This window comes from Vulpes lagopus, chromosome 1, assembly GCF_018345385.1.
Source record: "Vulpes lagopus strain Blue_001 chromosome 1, ASM1834538v1, whole genome shotgun sequence".
In the NCBI taxonomy this organism is placed as follows: Eukaryota; Metazoa; Chordata; class Mammalia; order Carnivora; family Canidae; genus Vulpes; species Vulpes lagopus.
The window spans coordinates 110,458,270-110,479,482 of record NC_054824.1 but is presented as its reverse complement, the minus strand read 5'-3'; the positions used below and the strand labels follow the sequence as shown (position 1 = coordinate 110,479,482).

The 21,213-nt window shown below is 38.1% G+C and overlaps 1 protein-coding gene across 3 annotated transcripts in view; it reads left to right on the top strand.

Annotated features, from left to right (window-relative positions):
* RALBP1 (ralA binding protein 1) overlaps positions 1-21,213 on the top strand; it is a 57,319-nt gene that overhangs the window by 32,706 nt on the left and 3,400 nt on the right. For all 3 annotated transcript variants that reach the window (XM_041761218.1, XM_041761198.1, XM_041761209.1), the window contains exons 2-7: positions 752-1,050; positions 2,867-3,325; positions 6,522-6,871; positions 9,130-9,291; positions 10,298-10,429; positions 15,371-15,478. In XM_041761218.1, coding sequence (XP_041617152.1) covers positions 807-1,050; positions 2,867-3,325; positions 6,522-6,871; positions 9,130-9,291; positions 10,298-10,429; positions 15,371-15,478 — 1,455 coding nt within the window. In that variant the 5' untranslated portion in view covers positions 752-806. The remainder of the gene's footprint in view (positions 1-751; positions 1,051-2,866; positions 3,326-6,521; positions 6,872-9,129; positions 9,292-10,297; positions 10,430-15,370; positions 15,479-21,213) is intronic.

The window sequence follows — 21,213 nt, the reverse complement described above, 5'->3', positions numbered from 1 at the left end:
ACAAAATTAAAGTTATTATCAACACAAAAACTACCTAATATAATGCAGCATATAACTATACTTAAGGCTCTATCATTGTATGAATCATCAAATATATCACTACAACTATTGTAAATTTTAATTATGATTCTGAACTATTCATCTGTAGCTATATAAGTTGTCTTTATATAATTTATTACTTGTAATTTGTTCATAAAGGAAAATAGTAAGATTTTATGTTGATTAGAGCAATCAAAATGAAACTTCTTGGGACAGCCCTGGTGGCGCAGCGGTTTAGGGGCGCCTGCAGCCCAGAGTGTGATCCTGGAGGCCCGGGATCGAGTCCCACGTCGGGCTCCTTGCATGGAACCTGCTTCTCCCTCTGCCTGTGTCTCTGCCTATCTCTCTGTGTGTGTTTCTCATGAATAAATAAATAAATAAATCTTAAAAAAAAAACAACAAAAAAACAAAATGAAACTTCTTACTGTGGGGACTTCTTTGTAAAAGGAGCTCTGTGTGCTACTTTGAGAACTCTGATTTTCATTTAGTTTATTTTTCTAATACTTAAAGATGCTAGTGCTTTCTATGAAAGCTCTGAAAACTGAAATGTGTGATGAATATAACTTGAGATGAGAAAATGAATATTTTTAAAGAGGGGTCATGAAGAAAAATTTTTTGATTTGTAAATGCAAGAGTACTCACTACGTTTTGTGTGTGGGGAGGTGCTTTTGTATTTTGACTGGTGTTGATGACCTTTTTTTCCTATGTGCAGGTGTAATGGATAGGTAACAGAGAAACCCTCTTCACTGTCTCATCAGGGAGGCAGAATGACTGAGTGCTTCCTGCCCCCCACCAGCAGCCCCAGTGAACACCGCAGGGTGGAGCATGGCAGTGGTCTTACCCGAACCCCCAGCTCTGAGGAGATCAGCCCTACTAAATTTCCTGGATTGTACCGCACCGGCGAGCCCTCGCCTCCCCATGACAGCCTCCATGAACCTCCTGACATAGTATCTGATGATGAGAAAGACCATGGGAAGAAAAAAGGAAAATTTAAGAAAAAAGAAAAAAGGAGTAAGTGCCATTTTTATCTGTGCTTTTGATATATTTCAGATAAACTTTTACTCAAATTACATGCACCTGCTATTTTCTGAGACAATGTTCAAAGACTCTTGTTTGACATTTTCTGTTCTTTTCTGGATCTCAATTTTTGTATAGTAGAGCTGTATTTTAGGGTTTTACTCTTGCAAATAAAAATACCAAATTTCCGGAAATGGTAAAGTTTTATGATGAAAGTTTCTTATATTGATTATTTTAAATAATGCATAAAAAGTAGATACTGGAGTTTCACCCTTATATAGAATATTACTTTCTTGGCTAGGTTGTGTAAGCCAGTTGCAGTACTATACTTTATTGGAACTGTAAAAAAAAAGTAGTTATTTGTTTGTCTTAAGCAAATGCCATAATGCATTCTATTTATAGTTCCTATTCAGTAGGAAAGATGAATTTTTTAAGCATAGCACCTTAGTATGTTAAAAGCAGATCAGGTGAGTTATTTTAAGTATTGCTTTATTTGGAGTTCTACGGTATTTTTAAGTTAATTTGTTTTTTGAAGCATAGCACTAAGAATGCACAAATTGTATATAAATTGAATGAGTTATCACAAAAAGGGTGTATGTCCTTATAATTATAAGCCTCTGGGAATAGAGCATTATCAGCAGCTTAGAAATTCCTTTCCATTATCCCTTCAAAGGGAATCTTCCACCCTTCCCAAAGGTAAACTGCTTTCAATATAGCTTGAAACTGCCTGATTTTGAATTTATCTAACTGATACCAGATTTCCTTTTGCATCTAGTTTCTTTTGCCCAAAGTTGTATTCATTAGATTCATCCATGTTATTCTATGTGGCAGTAATCTGTTCGTTTTTATTGCTGGATTTTGTTTCATTTCATTAATATACTAGAATTTTTTTGCTATTCTTGGTCTTTTGGGTTGTTTTCCATTTTTGACTGTTATGAATAGGGCTTCTGTGAGTGTCGTTGTAGGTGTTTATACATATTTCTGTTGTGTATATGCCTGGATGTGGAATTGCTGTATTATAGGCCACACTCAACTTAGCATTAGTCTAATAGATCCTGCAAAAACAATTTTCCAGAGTGGCTTACACTCACACCAGCAGTGTCTGAGAACCGCATTTGTTTTAGATCATGGTATAATGCCCTTAAGGTTTCTGCCCTTCTGGTTGGTGTGGAGTTTGTGGTATTTTAAATGGAGGGTAATTTGTGAAATATTTTTAATTTTTGTTATGAAATAGCTTGTAAGGTAGCTGGCTAAAGAAAAGAATAGGAGAATTATATTTTGAGATAACAGAAGCAAGCTAGGATAGCTCTAATATGATATAAAACAAGTGTCAGTGTGTGTACACCAAGGCTCATGATGCATAAGTGGGCCGGTGCATTTGGCCACCATCCAGAGATTTGGAAATTTCCTGGTTCTGTCTTCCACCCAAATGAAGCTTCAGTCCCTGCTGCAGTTGCCAGAAAGAACGCTCTATATTATAGGACTCTTACTTAGCTCTCTCTCTGTAGATCCTTTGTTGTGTATTCATAGTATTTGGTTTGCCAAACTTCCACCTAAAACCAGTTGTGATGGTAACTGGCACTCTGCATTTCCCCTCTTGTGGCCAGGAGATGTCACTGCCACATCTCATTTTACCTGAGAAGAAACCTGTTTCTTTACTGGGAGTACCCAGGAGGGATTGACCATGAAGTGAAAAGCAAGGTAGCCAGTGCCAGGTAGCGCTGTTTTTTTGGTCCTGTTTTTAGAGAGTTTAGGCATGGTTTGACATTTAACAGATCTATGACTTCTGTTTCCTGTGTTTCTTTGGCAGCTGAAGGCTATGCTGCCTTTCAGGAAGACAGCTCTGGAGATGAAGCTGAAAGTCCTTCCAAAATGAAGAGGTCCAAGGGAATTCATGTTTTCAAGAAGCCCAGCTTTTCTAAAAAGAAAGAGAAGGATTTTAAAATTAAAGAGAAACCCAAAGAGGAAAAACATAAAGAAGAAAAGCACAAAGAAGAGAAACATAAAGAGAAGAAGTCAAAAGACTTGACAGCAGCCGATGTTGTTAAACAGTGGAAGGAGAAGAAGAAAAAGAAGAAGCCAATCCAGGAGCCAGAGGTGCCTCAGATTGATGTTCCGAACCTCAAACCCATCTTTGGAGTCCCTTTGACTGATGCAGCTGAGAGGACCATGCTGTACGATGGCATTCGGCTGCCAGCGGTTTTCCGTGAGTGTGTAGATTACGTGGAGAAGTATGGCATGAAGTGTGAAGGCATCTACAGAGTTTCAGGTATTGAGGACATGTGCTTCTCTTGGGGGTTTTAAGAAATTCACCTTCATTTTTTAAAGAAAGGAAAACGATTAGCTTGTGAGGAAAATTATAGCATGGGTCTTGAGCCTTATTCATTTCCTTGATCCTTGCAGTTGAACAAAAATCCCTCAACGCATGCACGCGCGTGTGTGTATGTGTTTGTGTGTGTTTTGATAGTTTGCTTTTTTCTTATGATACTACCTTCCATTAGGAGGCTTTATGCGTGAGTCTTTCATAGTTTGCAGCCGCCCGGCTGAGTGTAAGCAAAGCATAGGAGTAGTGTCCCTTCGCTCGGGTGCGCTCAGACTGTGCTGTATTCTTCTCACCTCTTTCCTCTCTGAGCAGAGCTCCGTGTTGTGAGGGAGAGGAGATATCTGGGTAAAGGATGCTTCAGAGACACTTTTATTAGCATAATCATATTTCCTGAGTTAAGCTGAGGGACATGAAATGTTCTTTGTTATATGTTTAGGCCCAAATGTGAATGCTTTTGTCAGCCATGTGCAGCTATTACATAGATTAATGAAATTGATTTTCCATTTATTTATGTTCCCTATGTGTGAAAATTTAAATTTCATATTTGGCAAGAATATCTCATGTGGGTGTCTGGAATCAAGCAAAATGTAAAAGGAAAAAGATTTTATTTCTTGCAAAGTAGTAGGACTTTTTTATTGTGTAGTATGGAAGTCTTGCCCTGTGCAACATCTGTGTTCCAAATCATTATTTTCCTTTAATTCAGTTTCTTAATACTGGAGATGTATTTTATAAAACTTGTTGGTAACACATTTTCATGATATGTCAAATCATACATATTTAGAATATAGAGATTATGTTGAGCTTTTCCATTTATTTGGTTCATACACATTTTTAGAGGGCAGATTTGATATTTTTGATTTTTTTGAGAAGGGACAGGCATCTTTGATAATTGAGGAACCTTTTACATAGTTCCATAGATACCATGCTGTCGTTTAGACTCTTAACTCTTTTGGCTAACATAGTACCGTTTTGTAGAAAATAAAATCCACAAATTAGGTATTGAATTTATAACCGTTTAATAACACGAAAATAAACACATTTAAATGAATTTGCAAATTTGGCTTTTAAAACTAATGATGAATTGGTTTTTAAAGATTTAAACAGTACTAACACAGCTGCTTCTCTCACATGAGTTTGATAGGCACGAAGGAACTTTGTTTTAGGTGAAAGTTTCTCTGAAGAGTTTCTGTAGCTTTGTTCAAAGGATTCCTTTGTCTTTGACCTATTTTTGATGTTTGCATTCTTTTGGAGAGTCAGAGTTGCAGAACTCCTCTATTTGTGTGTCAGAGCATTCAAACGGAGCTGTTCCCCTGATCATTGACTCCTGGAGGCTGAGCTCTTGCTTTGATCAATTTTTTATTATTTTTTAAGCTCTGACAGTGTGCTGTATGGATTAAGTTTATGGCTGTGACTTTTCTGTGACTTTTCTTTCTTTGAATGCCCATAATACTGTTTTCTGCTGGAAATTTTTGGCTTTTAATTATTCATATGTAAGTTCCACTGTTAAATATATACCATTTTGTGTATGCTCCTTTTTTACCTAAGACATTTTATTTGAAGTGTCCAATTAAAAATTTTTTTTGATAATTTCAGAGTAACAACAAACCAAACACATATTTTAATTGTTTATTTGTGTAGGTTTCTGGGTTGGCACTATTGGGGAGAAAAATTAGATACATAAAAGAAAGTCTTTGCTAAGAATTTCAATTGAAGTTCTCACTCACTGTGTTTTACTCATTGTCATAAAAATAAGAAAATGGGAATTATTTAGTCACATGTGTGGCTCAGTTGGTTAAGTGTCTTTAACTCTTGATTTTGGTTCAGGTGATCATCCTTGGTTGATCCTTTGGTTAAGGATGGAATCCCACATCAGGCTCCATGCTCAGTGCAGAGTCTGCTTCTCTTCCTTTCTGCCACCTCCTCCCCCTTGGCCTGGTTGCTCATTCTTTCTAAAATAAATAATAAAATCTTAAAAAGAAAATGGGAATTATTTTCTAACTTTTCTTGCCTCAAAATAAAGATTATACAAAATAAGCTTTATGTTCTTACTTTCACATTTAGTGTTATTGATTTTATTTTGCCAGTGCTGGGTAAGTGATGATTGACAGATTCATTGTAATGCCATTGTAAGGGTTTCACATAAGATAAGGAACACCAAAGCCCAGATGTAAGCACTACTGATTATAAAATGCTGTTGAGATTAGATGACACTTGAATATTTGCATCAACCATTATAGTCTCTCAGTCTTAATAATGTGGCTTGTTTCAAATGTTGGCCTAAAGTTTTAAGTATCAAACACAACAGAAAGCTACCTTGTACTTTAATGAGCAGTCACTAACACCGAATCCATATCACTTAAATGCAGATTGGACTAGATTTAAAAACTTATAGAATGTTTGGAAAACAGTTTTGTGTGTCACTGTTTCTGTCCTATAAGAAAAGCAAAACAATTTGATTTTAGGAACCTTAAGTTTCTTTCTTTCTTTTTTTTTTTTTTTGGTTGTTCCTGCTGTGTTCCGGATTAAGAAAATATATCATAGTTTAAGGTTAAAATAGAAATTAGATGGGGATTATTTAATGGACAAGATTTTTCAGAGTGTGTTTAGATAGCAAACCCCCCTTTTGCATTTATGATACAATGTTTGCTTATAAAAAAGTAATTACCCACAATTTTTTGGACACACTAATAAATACTGAGTTGTGTGTTGTGTTATCAGTCTTGGGACTCATTAGAAAAGGCAGTTGGCCGCTCATGTGGAACAAGATTTACACTTGGATTGTAGTTGAAGTTTTGCCTGAATTTTTAACTACGTAGATTTAAATTATTGTGTTTGAAACCTAAGATATTCCAAGATTGCTCTGACTTCTTTTCTAAATACTGAGTTTTCCCATTATTATTTAGCTTTTGGTTGAGTTCACCCTCACGGTGTAGTCTTTTATATTATTATTATTATAATTTTTTTTTTTTTTACAGAGGAACTCTATGCCCTTTGAGCAGATAAATACTTCATAACTAGAGGTTTGTTACTGTCAGATTAACTCTTTAGATCTCCCCCCAGGGGCAGGTGCCATGGTGAGAAAAGCTGTGTGTGTTTGTTTTCTTGATACTCTTCTTTCTATTCGGTATTTGAATGTTTTTAGGAATTAAATCAAAGGTGGATGAGCTGAAAGCAGCCTATGACAGAGAGGAGTCTCCAAATTTGGAAGAATATGAGCCTAACACCGTAGCCAGTTTGTTGAAGCAATATTTGCGAGACCTTCCGGAGAATCTGCTTACCAAAGAGCTGATGCCCCGCTTTGAGGAGGCTTGTGGGAGGAGCACAGAGAGCGAGAAGGTGCAGGAATTCCAGCGCTTGCTCAAAGAACTGCCAGAATGTAACTATCTTCTGATTTCTTGGCTGATCGTGCACATGGACCATGTTATCTCGAAGGAACTGGAAACAAAAATGAATATACAGAACATTTCTATAGTGCTCAGCCCAACCGTTCAGGTACATGGCCTTCTCTGCACACATGTCCTTTGATGCTGACTGCGGGGAGTGTTGGAGCCATTTTCTGTTGCTGAGTCACATACAAAGCAGTTAACCAGCAAAAGTAGGCAGTAGATAAGCCTGAATATTGGTGTTTTTCTTACAGTGTTGTCATATGGCTGCATGTAGCTGTGTAATTTGACTATTGCAGTCTTTGGTGTGGGTTTCTCTCTCTCTCTTTTTTTTTTTTTTTTTAGATTTTATTTATTTTTAATGAGAGAGATACAGAGAGAGAGAGGCAGAGACACAGGCAGAGAGAAAGAAACAGGCTCCATGCAGGGAGCCTGATGTGGGACTCGATCCCGGGTCTCCAGGATCACGCCCTGGGCTGAAGGCAGGCGCCAAACCGCTGAGCCACCCAGGTGTCCCTGGTGTGGGTTTCTAAACCAGTTTCTGATGACAGTGATCTGTCTGTCATGAGGAGAGAAGCAGCCTGTGGTACCCACAATTATAGAGTTCATCTATAGAATTTTGAAGATTTCATTTATTTCTTCAAATAGCATTATTGCTTAATTATATCACATCCACACACCAGACTCAGGCACAAAGGAGCCTAACAACATTAGTTTGGTCAGAGATTTAACCTGGTCATTTCATTCATAAAGATCCTAGAGAAGGAAATTATAGAAATTTAATCTGAGGAGGCATTTCAGGGAATTGGGTAATGTGTTAATATAAATTTACAGTATAAATACTTGGCCTTTGTTTATTGCTGCTCACTTGGTGCTGGCACAGAGTGTATCTTTTCCTTTAATTAGAATTATTGGGCAGCCCTGGTAGCGCAGCGGTTTAGCGCCGCCTGCGCCTAGGGTGTCATCCTGGAGACCTGGGATCGAGTCCCATGTCGGGCTCCCTGTGTGGAGCCTGCTTCTTCCTCTGCCTGTGACTCTGCCTCTCTCTCTCACTCTGTGTGTCTCAATAAATAAATAAAATCTTTAAAAAACAAAAGCCCTTGACAGAATTATTAATACTTTATAAAGGCTAGACACAAAAGACAAAAAAATGAAGTGACAGTTGTACTTTTTTTATAAGAAGAATTTTTTTTAAAGATTTTATTTATTTATTCATGAGAAACAGAGAGAGGCAGAGACCCAAGCAGAGAGAGAAGCAGGCTCTATGCAGGGAGCCGGATGTGGGACTCGATCCCGGGACCCCAGGATCACGCCCTGGGCTGAAGGCGGCGCTAAATTGCTAAGCCACCCAGGCAGCCCTGTGCTTTTTTTTTTTTTTTTTTTAAGATTTTATTTATTCATGATTGACACAGAGAGAGAGAGAGGCAGAGACACAGGCAGAGGGAGAAGCAGGCTCCATGTAGGGAATCGGACGTGGGACTCAATCCTGGGTCTCCAGAATCAGGCCCCGGGCTGAAGGTGGCGCTAAACCACTGAGCCACTCCGGCTGCCTCAGGCTGCCCTGTATTTTTATTTTAAGCTCTCTTTTTGGCCAGTATACTAGATTATTGTCAGCCATTGTTATAATGCACTGTTGTAAGAGTGCATTTTCTTATACTTGCATTGTTCATTGATTGTGTTTTGGAAGTAAACTGTTTCTCAGATTTCAGTTTGATCATTCGGATTAGTCAGGATTTCAGAATTTGGTAAATATTACATTGTTACTTAATATTACTATAATAGGGATGATAGTTTCATAGAAAGTGCAAGTATATTATAAAGCTTAGGTAGAAAGTAGTTAATGTCCTGAGCTCCTAGCACATGAACATCATATTTAAACACTGGCTGTGCAGATGTGCCCAGAAGGCATTTGTTTCTGGAGTGAGGGTTCTTCTATTCTCAGCCCAGCTTAACAACTCCAAGTGTTCTTCCTTCATATTCCTCAGTGGATCCATATGTGTGTGTGCCAAGGTCTCAAAGTAACTCGAGAATAAAGAACATAGGATTTTTAAAATCAGTTAATATTATATTGCTAGAAGGAACAGATTGATGGTCAGCGGCTCTGCAACCTTTTTCCTGTCCTTTCCCACTCAGTTCCTTATGGTGCTTGAATTCATGACTGAACTCCTCCTGCTTTTCCATTTTCTTCTTTGAATTGGCCACTAAGTAGCAAAGCATGTCTGGTCCCTACTGAGGAGAACGGTCATTCCCATGTCTAGGATTAAAGGATATACTCTGCACCAGACACAAGTTAAATGAAATAAAATGCTAATTTGAATAGTTTTTTTTTTTTTTTTTGGCAAATCTTTTTATTTATTTTTTTCTTAGATTAGCAATCGTGTCCTATATGTGTTTTTCACACATGTGGAAGAGCTCTTTGGAAATGTGGTACTAAAGCAAGTGACAAAACCTCTTCGATGGTCTAACATGGCCACTATGCCCACACTGCCAGAGACCCAGGAGAACATCAAGGAGGAGATCAGAAGACAGGTGTGTGCTCTCAGCCCCATGCTTCAGCCCTGAAGAGCCTCCCTTTGCTTTGCCCCTTTTGGGTGATTATGATGATTGACAGTGATGATTAAGAGGAGGAGCTTTTGTTCACTGAGTACGTTGTGTGTGTCTGGAACTATGTTAGACACATTGTTAATGGTATGCCAAAGGCAGAAATTTCTGTCTGGCACTCTTTCATGCCAGTGAAGTCAGAATATTGTAGTAGAAAGAACACAGGTTTTGAAATCAAAAGACCTGGCTTTAAATTCTTCCTTGGTTTCTAATTAGCTGATTGATTTTTAGGCAAATTGTTTAACCTCTGTAAGCCTTGGTGATCCCATTTTAAAATGGGTCATCTCATGGTTTGATGCGAAGATTACTACCATGAATAAGATAATGCTGCTAGGAACGTTGTAAGGAGTCAAAAAATGTTAGCTTATCGGGACAACTTTGCTGTTATCAGCCATATTTTACAGACAAAAATAAATTTAGGGAAATTAAATAACTGACTCTGTGTTATATGGTTACTAAACTATAGGACCAGGATTTGACCCCAAATCCTGTACTTTTCTTCTATGCTATATTGATAGAAGAAATAGTTCATTTGGTGGTGTGTGTGTGTGTTTAGCAAAACTGATTAAGAAATTCAAGACAAAGAAATCTACTTATATTTGATGATGATTATTGGCATACATGTTATCAAATTCCTGCTTAGTTTCTTTTCCTTTTTGTCTACTCTGAACTCCCACTATTAGTTGTCGATGTGTTGTGGGAAAGGATATGAATGAACTATTACTGAGCCAATGTAAATTAATGACAAGAACTCAGTGCCCAAGGCAAAAAAGGATTTTTCAGTCATATCCTTGAAAAAATAGTTCATGCCATTATTTCATTCCCTTAATGATAATTGAAAAAGAGTTGGTTGTACATCTTTAGAAATTGCATGTGGTTTTATTTTAAGATGGTAAGACATGAGTTACCACTCAGTGTGCATATTATTTTCTAGGAGTTTCTTTTGAATTGTTTACATCGAGATCTGCAGGCTGGGATAAAGGATTTATCTAAAGAAGAAAGATTATGGGAAGTACAAAGAATTTTGACAGCCCTCAAAAGGAAACTGAGAGAAGCTAAAAGACAAGTGAGTAAATTTGTCATTTTGGTACATCATGTTTATAATGGAATATAAACCATATGTGCTGGAATTTTTCTTACATACTATTTTAAGTTAGTTTTTCTTTTAAAAACACAATATATACATGTTTTCTGAAGTGAAGTTCCCTTATGGGAAATCTATTTGCTTGAATGTTCCCAGCTAATCATTATTGGTCCTTCAGTTTGGTATCAGGGAAATGTTTAATGTAGAAAGCTGTTTTTTTTTTTTTTTTTTTTTTTTAATTTAAGAGATGATTTTACTGAAAGATGTTTTGTTATTTCCTGCTTAGTTGTATTTGTGAACAACAGAAGCAGTTGGATAGTGAGACATTTCAGAGATGGCTGGGGAATCTGAGGCCTTTGAGTCAGCTCTTAGGAAACATAAGGAGGTCCTGAAGATAAGGAGGAGTTTTAGTCACCTAATAGGAAGAGCAGCATGTAACTCCTGATAAGTTTGGGGTATATGAGTCAGGCTTTTGCTCTCCTCTAGCTTAGCCTGTGTTGCTTGGCTCTGGGACTGTGAATTGCCTAGCCACACCAAGGCTAAGATCTCAGATCACTGGACCCTCTTACAACCCGCATGCAGGTTCAACGCCACGCCCCAAATAGTACTTCCATGGAACATTAGTTAGCGTTTATCAGACTGAGAGAGTGTGATCAGTGGTGGGTCGCCATTGTGGTTGTGCTAACAGGCAAAATCAGCCCATGTACATACGTTGCTTTGATGGTAGAGATTTGCATTGATTGATTGATTGATTTTATTCATGAGAGACACAGAGGGAGAGGGAAAGAGACACAGGCAGAGGGAGAAGCAGGCTCCCTGTAGGGAGCCTGAGGTGGAACTCGATCCCAGGCCCCCCAGGATCAGGCCCTGGGCTGAAGGTGGCATTAAACCGCTGAGCCACCCGGGCTGCCCAGAGGTTTGCATTTATGTGGAGGTTGGCTTCGTCAGAAAGGAAGCATTCGTGGGATTTTTACATGTGTACTCCAGGACTGGCAGACCAGCAAAAGCCCTTTGTGTATTTTTCCTCGTTTCCTACTGCTTACCAGATTATCTATCTTTTGCTTCTTGTGCCTGTTGTCATTATTCCTTTCATGCGTCAGCCTGGAATCAGTGACTGACTGATCAGCCATCATGGTTATAATTGCTGACCGTGTGGCTTTGCCCATCAGACTCTAAATGAAGGTTGTGTCAGTTGTGTCAGTTGTGACAGTTGTGTCTCTGCTACTCATGCTTCTCTCTTGCATAAAGGAGTTGTGACAGAGCAGGCAGAGCCATTAGAGAAGGGGATAGATCACCTTTACTTTACTAGTTTTCTTTATGCTATCTTTTTATACCTGTTCATTAATTCATAAATTTTCCTAAGGTGCTGACAAGTTGACTTCAACTTTGAGGAATAAATTCTTTTATTTTTTAATCCCCCACCTTGCCCATCCAGAAATAAATTATTTTTAAAGATAGAAGTAATATAGCTCATTGTATTAACAAAACCAAAGAATAAAAAAAACCACAAGATCATGTCAATAGATGCAGAAAAGCATTTAGCAGAATTCAACATTTCAGATGTTCATAATTCTCATTCAACTTACTCATAATAAAAGCTCTCAGCAAATGTCATTCTCAGCCTGATAAAGGGTGTCTATGAAAAAAATCAGCGATTAATATTGTACTTAATGGTGAAAGTCTGAATGCTTTCTCCTAAGATTGGGTGTACAAGGCAAGGATTTCTGCTTTCACCACTCTCTTCAGCATTGTACTGGATGTTCGTGTTAGCTAGTACAATAAAGCAAGAAAACAAATTGGAGAGAAGTTTTTCTATGCAGACAACATGACTATCTGCATATAAAATCCTAATGAATCTATAAAAAAAAAAAACCTAGAAGTCCATTTAGCAAAGTTGTAGCATATAAGATCAGATACACACACCAGAAGTCTGTTGTATTTCTTTATATTAGCAATGAGCAGTTAGATATTAGCCTAAAAAGAAAAATGAAGACCTAAATAAATGGAGTGCTATCTCTTAATATTGTTAAGATGTTAGGTGTTTTCAGTTTCATCTGTGGCGTCAATCCCAATCAAAATCTAAACAAGTGGGCTTTTTTTGTTTTTGTTTTTTTGAAAATAACAAGCTCCTCTAAAATTTATGTGGAAATACAAATGATCTAAATGATTGTGGAAAAAGAACAACATTGGAGGATTCACATACCTGATTTTAAGACTTACTATGAAGCTACAGTAACTAAGACGGTAGGTATTGGATAAAGGTAGACATATAGAACAGAAAGTTCAGAAATAGACCCCACTCATACATGGGCAGTTAGTTTTCAACAAAGCTGATAAGACGATTCATTGGGGGAAGGATTTTCTTTTCAACAAATGATGCTGGAACAACTGGATATCTGTATGCCAAAAAAGAATAACTAAAACAAAACCTTGACTCTTTCTATGTATCATACATAAAAATTAATTCAAGATGAACCATACATTAAGACGTTTAAAAAAAAATTCCAGAAGAAAAACCTGAAAGTTCTTATTGACTTTGGCTTAGGCAGTGATTTCTTAAATAGGACACATGGACTGTAAAAGAAAAATTTGTTAGATTACATTTCATCAGTGTGCTAAAAACATGCCCTTCAAAAGACACTGTTAATAAAATGAATATACAAGTCAGAGGCTGTGACAAAATATTTGCAAAAACACATACCTGATAAAAGATTTGACTATGTAAAAAACTCTTAAGAAGAAGACAATTCAAGGTATTTTTTTTAGACAATTTTTAAAAGATGTTATTTATTTATGAGAGAGGCAGAGACATAGGCAGAGGGAGAAGCAGGCTCCCTGTGTGAAACCTGATGCTGGACTTGATCCTGGGACCCCAGGATCACGCCCTGAGCTGAAGGCAGGTGCTCAACCACTGAGCCACCCAGGTGTCCCGGAGTTTTATTTTATTTTTTTTTTCTGAAGCAGATGTAGGTTCACAGCAAAATTGGAAGGTACAGAGATATCCTGTATAAACTCTGCTCTCCCATCACAGTACAGTACATTTATTGCAATAACAATTCAGTTTTAAAAAGGCAAAAAAGGGGGGATCCCTGGGTGGCGCAGCGGTTTAGCGCCTGCCTTTGGCCCAGGGCGCGATCCTGGAGACCCGGGATCGAGTCCCACGTCGGGCTCCCGGTGCATGGAGCCTGCTTCTCCCTCTGCCTATGTCTCTGCCTCTCTCTCTCTCTCTCTCTCTCTCTCTCTGTGTGTGTGTGTGTGTGACTATCATAAATAAATAAAAATTAAAAAAAAAAAAGGCAAAAAAGTTGAATAGGCACTTTAACATGTACAGATGGCAGATAACATGCAAAGATGCTCAATATCATTAGTCATTAAAGAAATACAAATTGATGGGGGATCCCTAGGTGGCTCAGCGGTTTGGTGCCTGCCTTCGACCAGGCTCTCCAGGGCATGGTCCTGGAGTCCTGGGATCGAGTCCCGCATCGGGCTCCCTGCATGGAGCCTGCTTCTCCCTCTGCCTGTGTCTCTGCCTCTCTCTCTTTCTGTCTCTCATGAATAAATAAATAAATACACTACACACCGATAAGAATGACTCAAATTAAAAATACCAAGTGTGGGGGTACCTGGGTATGAGCTAGCTCAGTTGGTTAAGCATCTAACTCTTGATTTTGGCTCAGGTCATGGTCTTGGCATCGTGAGATTGAGCCCTGCATTGGGCTCTGTGCAGAGCATCTAGCCTGCCTGCATTGGGCTCTGTGCAGAGCATCTAGCCTGCCTGGGATTCTCCCTCCCTCTGTCCCACACACTCTCCCTCTCTAAAAAAAAAAGTAAAAATAAAAATACCAGGTGTTGACAAGAACATGGGGCAACTGGAAATCTCATTGTTGCCCTTGATAATGCAAAATGACAACAGTAATTTTGGAAAACAATCTGGCAGTTTCTTATAAAGTTAAACATATGGTTACTGTATGACCAAGCAGTCCCACTTTTAGGTATTTAAAAGAAGAAAGCATATATCCACATAAAGCAGATATATATGAAATGTTTGTAACAGGTCTAGTTATAATAGCTCAGATCCAGGAAGGACCCAGGTGTCCCATCAACTGTGAATGGATGAACAAATTGGTGTACGTTTGTACCACGGCATATTACTCAGCAAACTACTAATACAAACAACAAAATAGATGAATAGTAAAAGTATTATGCTACGTGAAAGAAGATTTTTACTGGGTGCTTGGGTGGTTCAGTTGGTTAAGCATCTGCCTTTGGCTCAGGTCATGATCTCAGAGTCCTGAGATTGATCCCCATATCTGGCTCCCTGCTTGGCGGGGAGTCTGGTTTTCCCTTTGCCCCTCCTTTGCTCATACTCTCTTTCTCCTTTCTCAAATAAATAAGTAAAATCTTTTAAAAAATATTTCTTACTGATTGATTCAATCTATATGAAACTTAAGAAGAGTCAAAACTATAGGAATAGAAAATAGGTCAATGGTTGCCAGGGATCAGCAAATGGTGAAGGAACCCAACGGTACTTTGGTGAGGGAAACGTGTCATGTTTGTGGTGGTGGTTACTCGACTGTATTCATTTGTCAGAATTAATTGAATTGTATACTTAAAGTGGACACCCTCCAAAAAAAAGAAAGTATCACAGAAAGTAATTTTATATGGATGGGTTTAGAAATGATGAGCACAGTAACTAATCAGAATTGAACATTTTTCATGGTGCAGCCACAAACTAAGATCCATATTTTATTTTCCAAGCCCAGTTAACAAATGCTCATCTATCCAGATAGTTCATCTGACTGTTACTGTTACTTTTTCAATTCTAGGAAATGAAAAGGAAACGTCTAAATGGTGATGGTGTGAAATTGTTGAATATGTGTTATATTTGGGCTGACCAGTGCTTTTTCATTTCTTTCTTGACAGGAGTGCGAAACAAAGATTGCACAAGAGATCGCCAGTCTTTCAAAAGAGGATGTTTCCAAAGAAGAAATGAATGAAAATGAAGAAGTTATAAATATTCTCCTTGCTCAGGTAAGCTAAACTTTTTTCTCTATATTACAAGATCCTTTTTTAAAAATAAAAATTGTACAAATTTAAAGTGTACAGCATGGTGATTTGAAATGATTACTACAGTGAAACTAATAAACAGTCTCCTCATCTAGTTACCTTTTTCTTTTGTGATGGGAACACCTGAAATCCATTCTCGTAGTGTATTTCTAGTATTCAGTACAGTATTATCAACCATAGTCATCATGCCTGTAATTCTCGATCTCTAGACTTTTTCATCCTTTGTAATTGCAACTTTGTATCTTTTGACCAACATCTCCCCATTTTCCCTATCCCCCCGCCTCTCTCTGGTAACCACTATTCTGCTCTGTACTTCTTTGAGTTCTACTTTTTTTTTTTTAAGATTCTACCTAGAAGTGAGATCATACACTGTCTTTCTCTGGCTTATTTCACTTTGTGTAATGTCCTCTAGGTTTATCCGTGTTGCCATACATGGCAATATTTCCTTCTTTCTCATGGCTGAATAATACTCCTGTGTATGTGTGTGTTTATACACACCCCACATCTTCTTTATCCATTCATGCATTGACCATTGGGTTGTTTTCATATTTTGACTATTGTGAATAATGCTCCAGTAAACATGGCAGTGCAGGTATCTCTTCAGTATCCTTTTCATTTCCTTTGGGTATATACCCAGAGGTGGAATTGCTGGATCATATGGTAGTTCTTTTTTTTTCCCAAGATTTTCTTTACTTATTCATGAGAGACACGGAGAAAGAGGCAGAGACATAGGTGGAGGGAGAAGCAGGCTTCTTGCTGGGAGCCTGATGTAGGACTCGTTCCCCGGACCCGGGATCACGCCCTGAGCTGAAGGCACACACTCAACCACTGAGCCTCCCAGGTGTCCCTCATATGGTACTTCTATTTTTTGTTTTTTGAGGAACCTCCATTCTGTTTCCCATAATGGCTGTATACAGTTTACATTCCCATCAGGAGTGTACAAGAAGTCTGTTTTCTCTACATCCTTGCTGGCAGTTGTTCTCTTTTGTGTTGTTGTTCTTTTTTTTTTTTTTTTTTTTATAATAGCGATCCTAACAGTTGTGAGGTAATATCTCATCATAGTTTTGATTTGCATTTTCCTGATAATTCGTGATGTTGGGCATCTTTTGATAGATCTGCTGGTCATTTGTAGGTCTTCTGTTTAGAAATGCCCATTCAAAAAAAAAAAAAAATAGAAATGCCTATTCAGGGACACCTGGGTGGCTCAGCAGTTGGGCATCTGCCTTCGGCTCAGGGTGTGATCTTGGAGTCCTGGAATCGAGTTCCGCCTTGGGTTCCCTGCATGGAGCCTGCTTCTCCCTCTGCCTCTCTCTGTGTGTCTCTCATGAATAAATAAATAAAATCTTTAAGAAGGAAGGAAGGAAGGAAGGAAGGAAGGAAGGAAGGAAGGAAGGAAGGAAGGAAGGAAGGAAGGAAGGAAGGAAGGAAGGAAGGAAGGAAGGAAGGAAGGAAGGAAGGAAGGAAGGAAGGAAGGAAGGAAGGAAGGAAGGAAGGAAGGAAGGAAGGAAGGAAGGAAGGAAGGAAGGAAGGAAGGAAGGAAGGAAGGAAGGAAGGAAGGAAAGAAAGAAAGAAAGAAAGAAACGGAAGGGGAAGGGGAAGGGAAAGGGAAAGGAAAGGAAAAGGAAGGAAAGGAAAGGAAAAGGAAGGAAAGGAAGAAAGGGAAAGGGAAAGGAAAGGAAAGAAATGCCTATTCAGGTCCTTTGCTCATTTTTTAATTGGGTTGGTTGTTTTCAACCCATTGAATCAGTTGCATTCCTTTTATAGTTTGGATGTTAACTCTTCATCTGATGTGTGGTTTGCAAATATTTTCTTCCATTCTATGGATTGTCTCTTCACTCTGTTGACTTCTTCCTTTGCTGTACAGAAGCTTTTTAGTTTGATGCCATCCCATTTGTCTGTGTTTTGCTTTAGTTGCCTGCTTTTGGGGTCATATTTAAAATGAATGAATGAATGAATGAATAAACAAAAATCAATCAATCAATCAATCAATCATTGCCCAGACCAGTGTCAACAGACCTTTTCCATGAGTTTTCTTTTTCTAATAGTTGTGTGGTTTAAGGTCTTTTATTTAAATCTTTAACTCATTATATAAGTTTATCTGTATATATAGAGTGAGTGAGATAAGGGTCCAGTTTTATTCTTTTGCATGTAGAAGACAAGTTTCCCTACACCATTTATTGAAAGGATGGTCCTTTCCCTATATGTGTTCTTGGCACCTTTGCAAAGATCAGTTGGCCATAAATGTGTGGATTTATTTTTGGGGACTTGTGCTCCACTCTAATGGTCTGTGTCTTTTTCTGCCAGTACCATACTGTTTTATTATAGCTTTTGAAATCAGTATACTTTGATATCAAGTAGTGTGATACCTCTAACTTTGTTCCTTTTGTTCAAGATTGCTTTGACTATTAGCAGTCTTTTTTGGTTCTGTATAAATTCTAAGATTGTTTTTCCTGTTTCTGTTGAAAGCACCTTTGGAATTTTGAATCTTTAGCTCTCTTTGGGTAGTATGGACATTTTAACAATATTATTTCTTCTGATCCATAAACATGGGATATTTTTCCATTTATTTGTGTCTTCAGTATTTTTCATCAGTGTTTTAGTTTGAGTAGTTCTTTTACTTCTTTGGTTAAATTTACTCTTAAGTATTTTACTTTTTGATACTATTGTAAATGGAATTTTCTGAATTTTCAAATAGTTTGCTAGTGTATAAAAACACAACTGATTTTTCTATATTGATTTTTAGATGCTGCAATTTTACTGAATTGGTTTATTCTAACAGGTTTCTTGTTTCTTGTTGTTTTTTGGTAGAGTCTTTAGGCTTTTCTATATATAAGATCAGGTCTGCAAACAGAAACAATTTTACTTGTTTCCAGTTTGGATACCTTTTATTTCTTTTCCTTGTCTAATTACTTTGGCTAGGACTTTTAGTACTGAATAGTGAATAGAAGTGGCATGATTGTCTTGTTCCTGATATTAGAGGAAATGCCTTTAACTTTTAATTGTTAAGTATGATGTTACCTATGAGCCTTTTTAATAAAAGGCTATTTGATGTATGTTCCTTCTATACCCACTTTGTTAAGACTTTTTATCATGTAAGGAAAAATTAGAATTTTTTCAAATGCTTTTTTGCATCTATTGAGATGATCATAGGATTTTTTTATTTCATTCTGTCAATGCGGTATATCACATTTATTGATTTGCATGTGTTGAACTATCCTTGCACTCCAGAGATAAATTCCACTACATCATGTTATATGATCTTTTTAATGTGTTGTTGAATTTGGTTTGCTTGTATGTTGTTGAAGATTTTTACATCTGTGTTCATCAGAAATATTATCCTGTAATTTTCTTGCAGTATCTTTCTCTGGCTCTGGGGTGAGGGTAATGCTGGTCTTGTAGAATGAAGTTTGGCAGCATTTTAAAGTTTTCTTAGAAGAATTTGAAAAGGATTGGCATTACTATAAATGTTTGGCAGAATTCACTTGTGAAGCTAATTGGTCCTGGTTTTTGCTTGGTTAAGCGATTTTTGATGTACTGATTGAATCTTTGTACTGCTCTGTTCAGATTTTCCGTCTTCATGATTCAGTCTTGGTGTAGGTAGTAGGTTTCTAAGAACATATCCATTTCCTCTAGGTTATCCAGTTTGTTGGTGTATAAATGCTTATAGTAGTATCTTATAATGCTTTGTATTTCTGTCGTATCAATTATTATGTTTCCTTTTTCATTTATAGTTTTTTTTTTTTAAGATTTTATTTATTCATGAGAGGGAGAGAGAGGCAGGCAGAGGCACACAGGCAGAGGGAGAAGCAGGCTCCATGCAGGGAGCTCGACGTGGGACTTGATCCCGGGTCTCCAGGATCGCTCCCTGGGCTAAAGGTGGCGCTAAACTGCTGAGCCGCTGAGGCTGCCCAGATTTTATTTATTTATGAGAGGCACAGAGAGAGAGGCAGAGACATAGGCAGAGGGAGAAGCAGTCTCCATGCAGGGAGCCCGATGTGGGACTCGATCCCGGAACTCTGGGATCACGCCCTGGGCCAAAGGCAAACGCTCAGTGCTGAGCTACCCATGGATCCCTCTGTTTGTTTATTTTTGCTCTGCTCTGTATCATTTCCTCTCTTCTGCTAATTTTAAGTTTAATTTGTTCTTTTTCTAACACCTTGAAGTATAGAGATAGGTTGTTTCAGATATTTTTGTCTTTCCACTTTATTCATCCCTAGAAATTTCTTCTTTGACCCGTTGGTTGTTCAGAGTGTGTTGCAAGACTCTTAATGGTCATCATTTGTTAAATTTGAGAAGCTCAGCTACAGAGGTGTGAATTCTTTAAAGAAACTTATAAGCTGATTTAGCAGCCTTAGAGGAATCATCAGTCTTACCTGTATGTGGTGTTTGCTTAAGTGTTCAGCTGGAGAAAGAAACTACCTTCTACTGATTCTTACTAGACACTATTCCACATGCTTTACTTGACCTCATTTTATCCACATACAGGTTTGAGTATAGGTGTTTTCACTAACTTTAGATTAGTTGTACTTGTTCCATATTAATGAGATTGGACTTTAATAAAGATTTTAAGACATATTCTTTCTGACCACAGAGTTTGGGACCTTGAAATGTAACCATACAGATTTTATCTGATTGTTGTTACTGATAAAACCTGTTTAGATATTTTGATTTTTAATTTTTTATGAGTGCAAGTTGCTGGAATTGTTTTATTATTCACTCATTGATTTGACAAATGGCTCTTGAGTATCTACTGTATTCCAAGCATAGAGCTGAAGATGAATTCCTTTCTCTCAGCCTTACTATGTTCTGGAATTTCCTAGAGCTTAACCAGAAATGAATGAAGTTTTAGGGGCGCCTGGGTGGCTCAGCGGGTGAGCTGCTGCGTGATCATGCAGTCTCTCCATCAAGTCCCACATGGGGCTCCCTGCAGGGAGCCTGCTTCTCCCTCTGCTTACGTCTCTGCTTCTCTCTCTGTGTGTCTCATGAATAAATAAAATCTTTTTTTTTTTTTTTTAAAAGAATGAAGTTCTAGGCTCTGAAGGCAGAGTCTGCACTTCCAGAAATTCATGGATGTGGGAATACCTAAAGCTGGACGAGTTCCAGTCCTTTTCTCACCTTGATTTGTCCAGCAGGGACACATAGCAGACAGGATCAAGTCCCAGATCATATCTATTTCAGTTTTGCAATCTGATATTCCTCGGCATATTAGCTTTACTAGGTGTACTGGGGTAAAGGGAACATCTGTGTTCAGAAACCCCTGGGGAAGGAACACTGCATATTCCCTCTCCAAGGGCTTGCTCGTGCCTGCCAGGTCTAAAACTTGACCAGGTCTTTCAGGTTCAATCACAGGATACCTGGAGTTGCCTCCAACTCCTCGTTTTCATAGCCATACATTTCTGTCTCTGAAAATCTGCTTTGGTTCTTTTCTATAGGTTGGAGGGGCTAGGTAGATCTTGGACAGAGAGGGTTTGTGTCCCCCCCCCCCTTTGGTGATCCAGTTTTAGAAATGCATAATCTGTGAAAGCAGAATATGTATTGTTTATTTACTATTTATCCCTGGGGATATGGGTTGAGGAGGGGAAAGGTTTTCTTCTGGGAACATCTTTACTAGATCTGCTTTAAGGTGATACTGACATCAGTTGTGTATCTCCTGGGTCCTTTTCCCAGTGGCACTGTCAGGGGCCATCTTGACCCTGAGA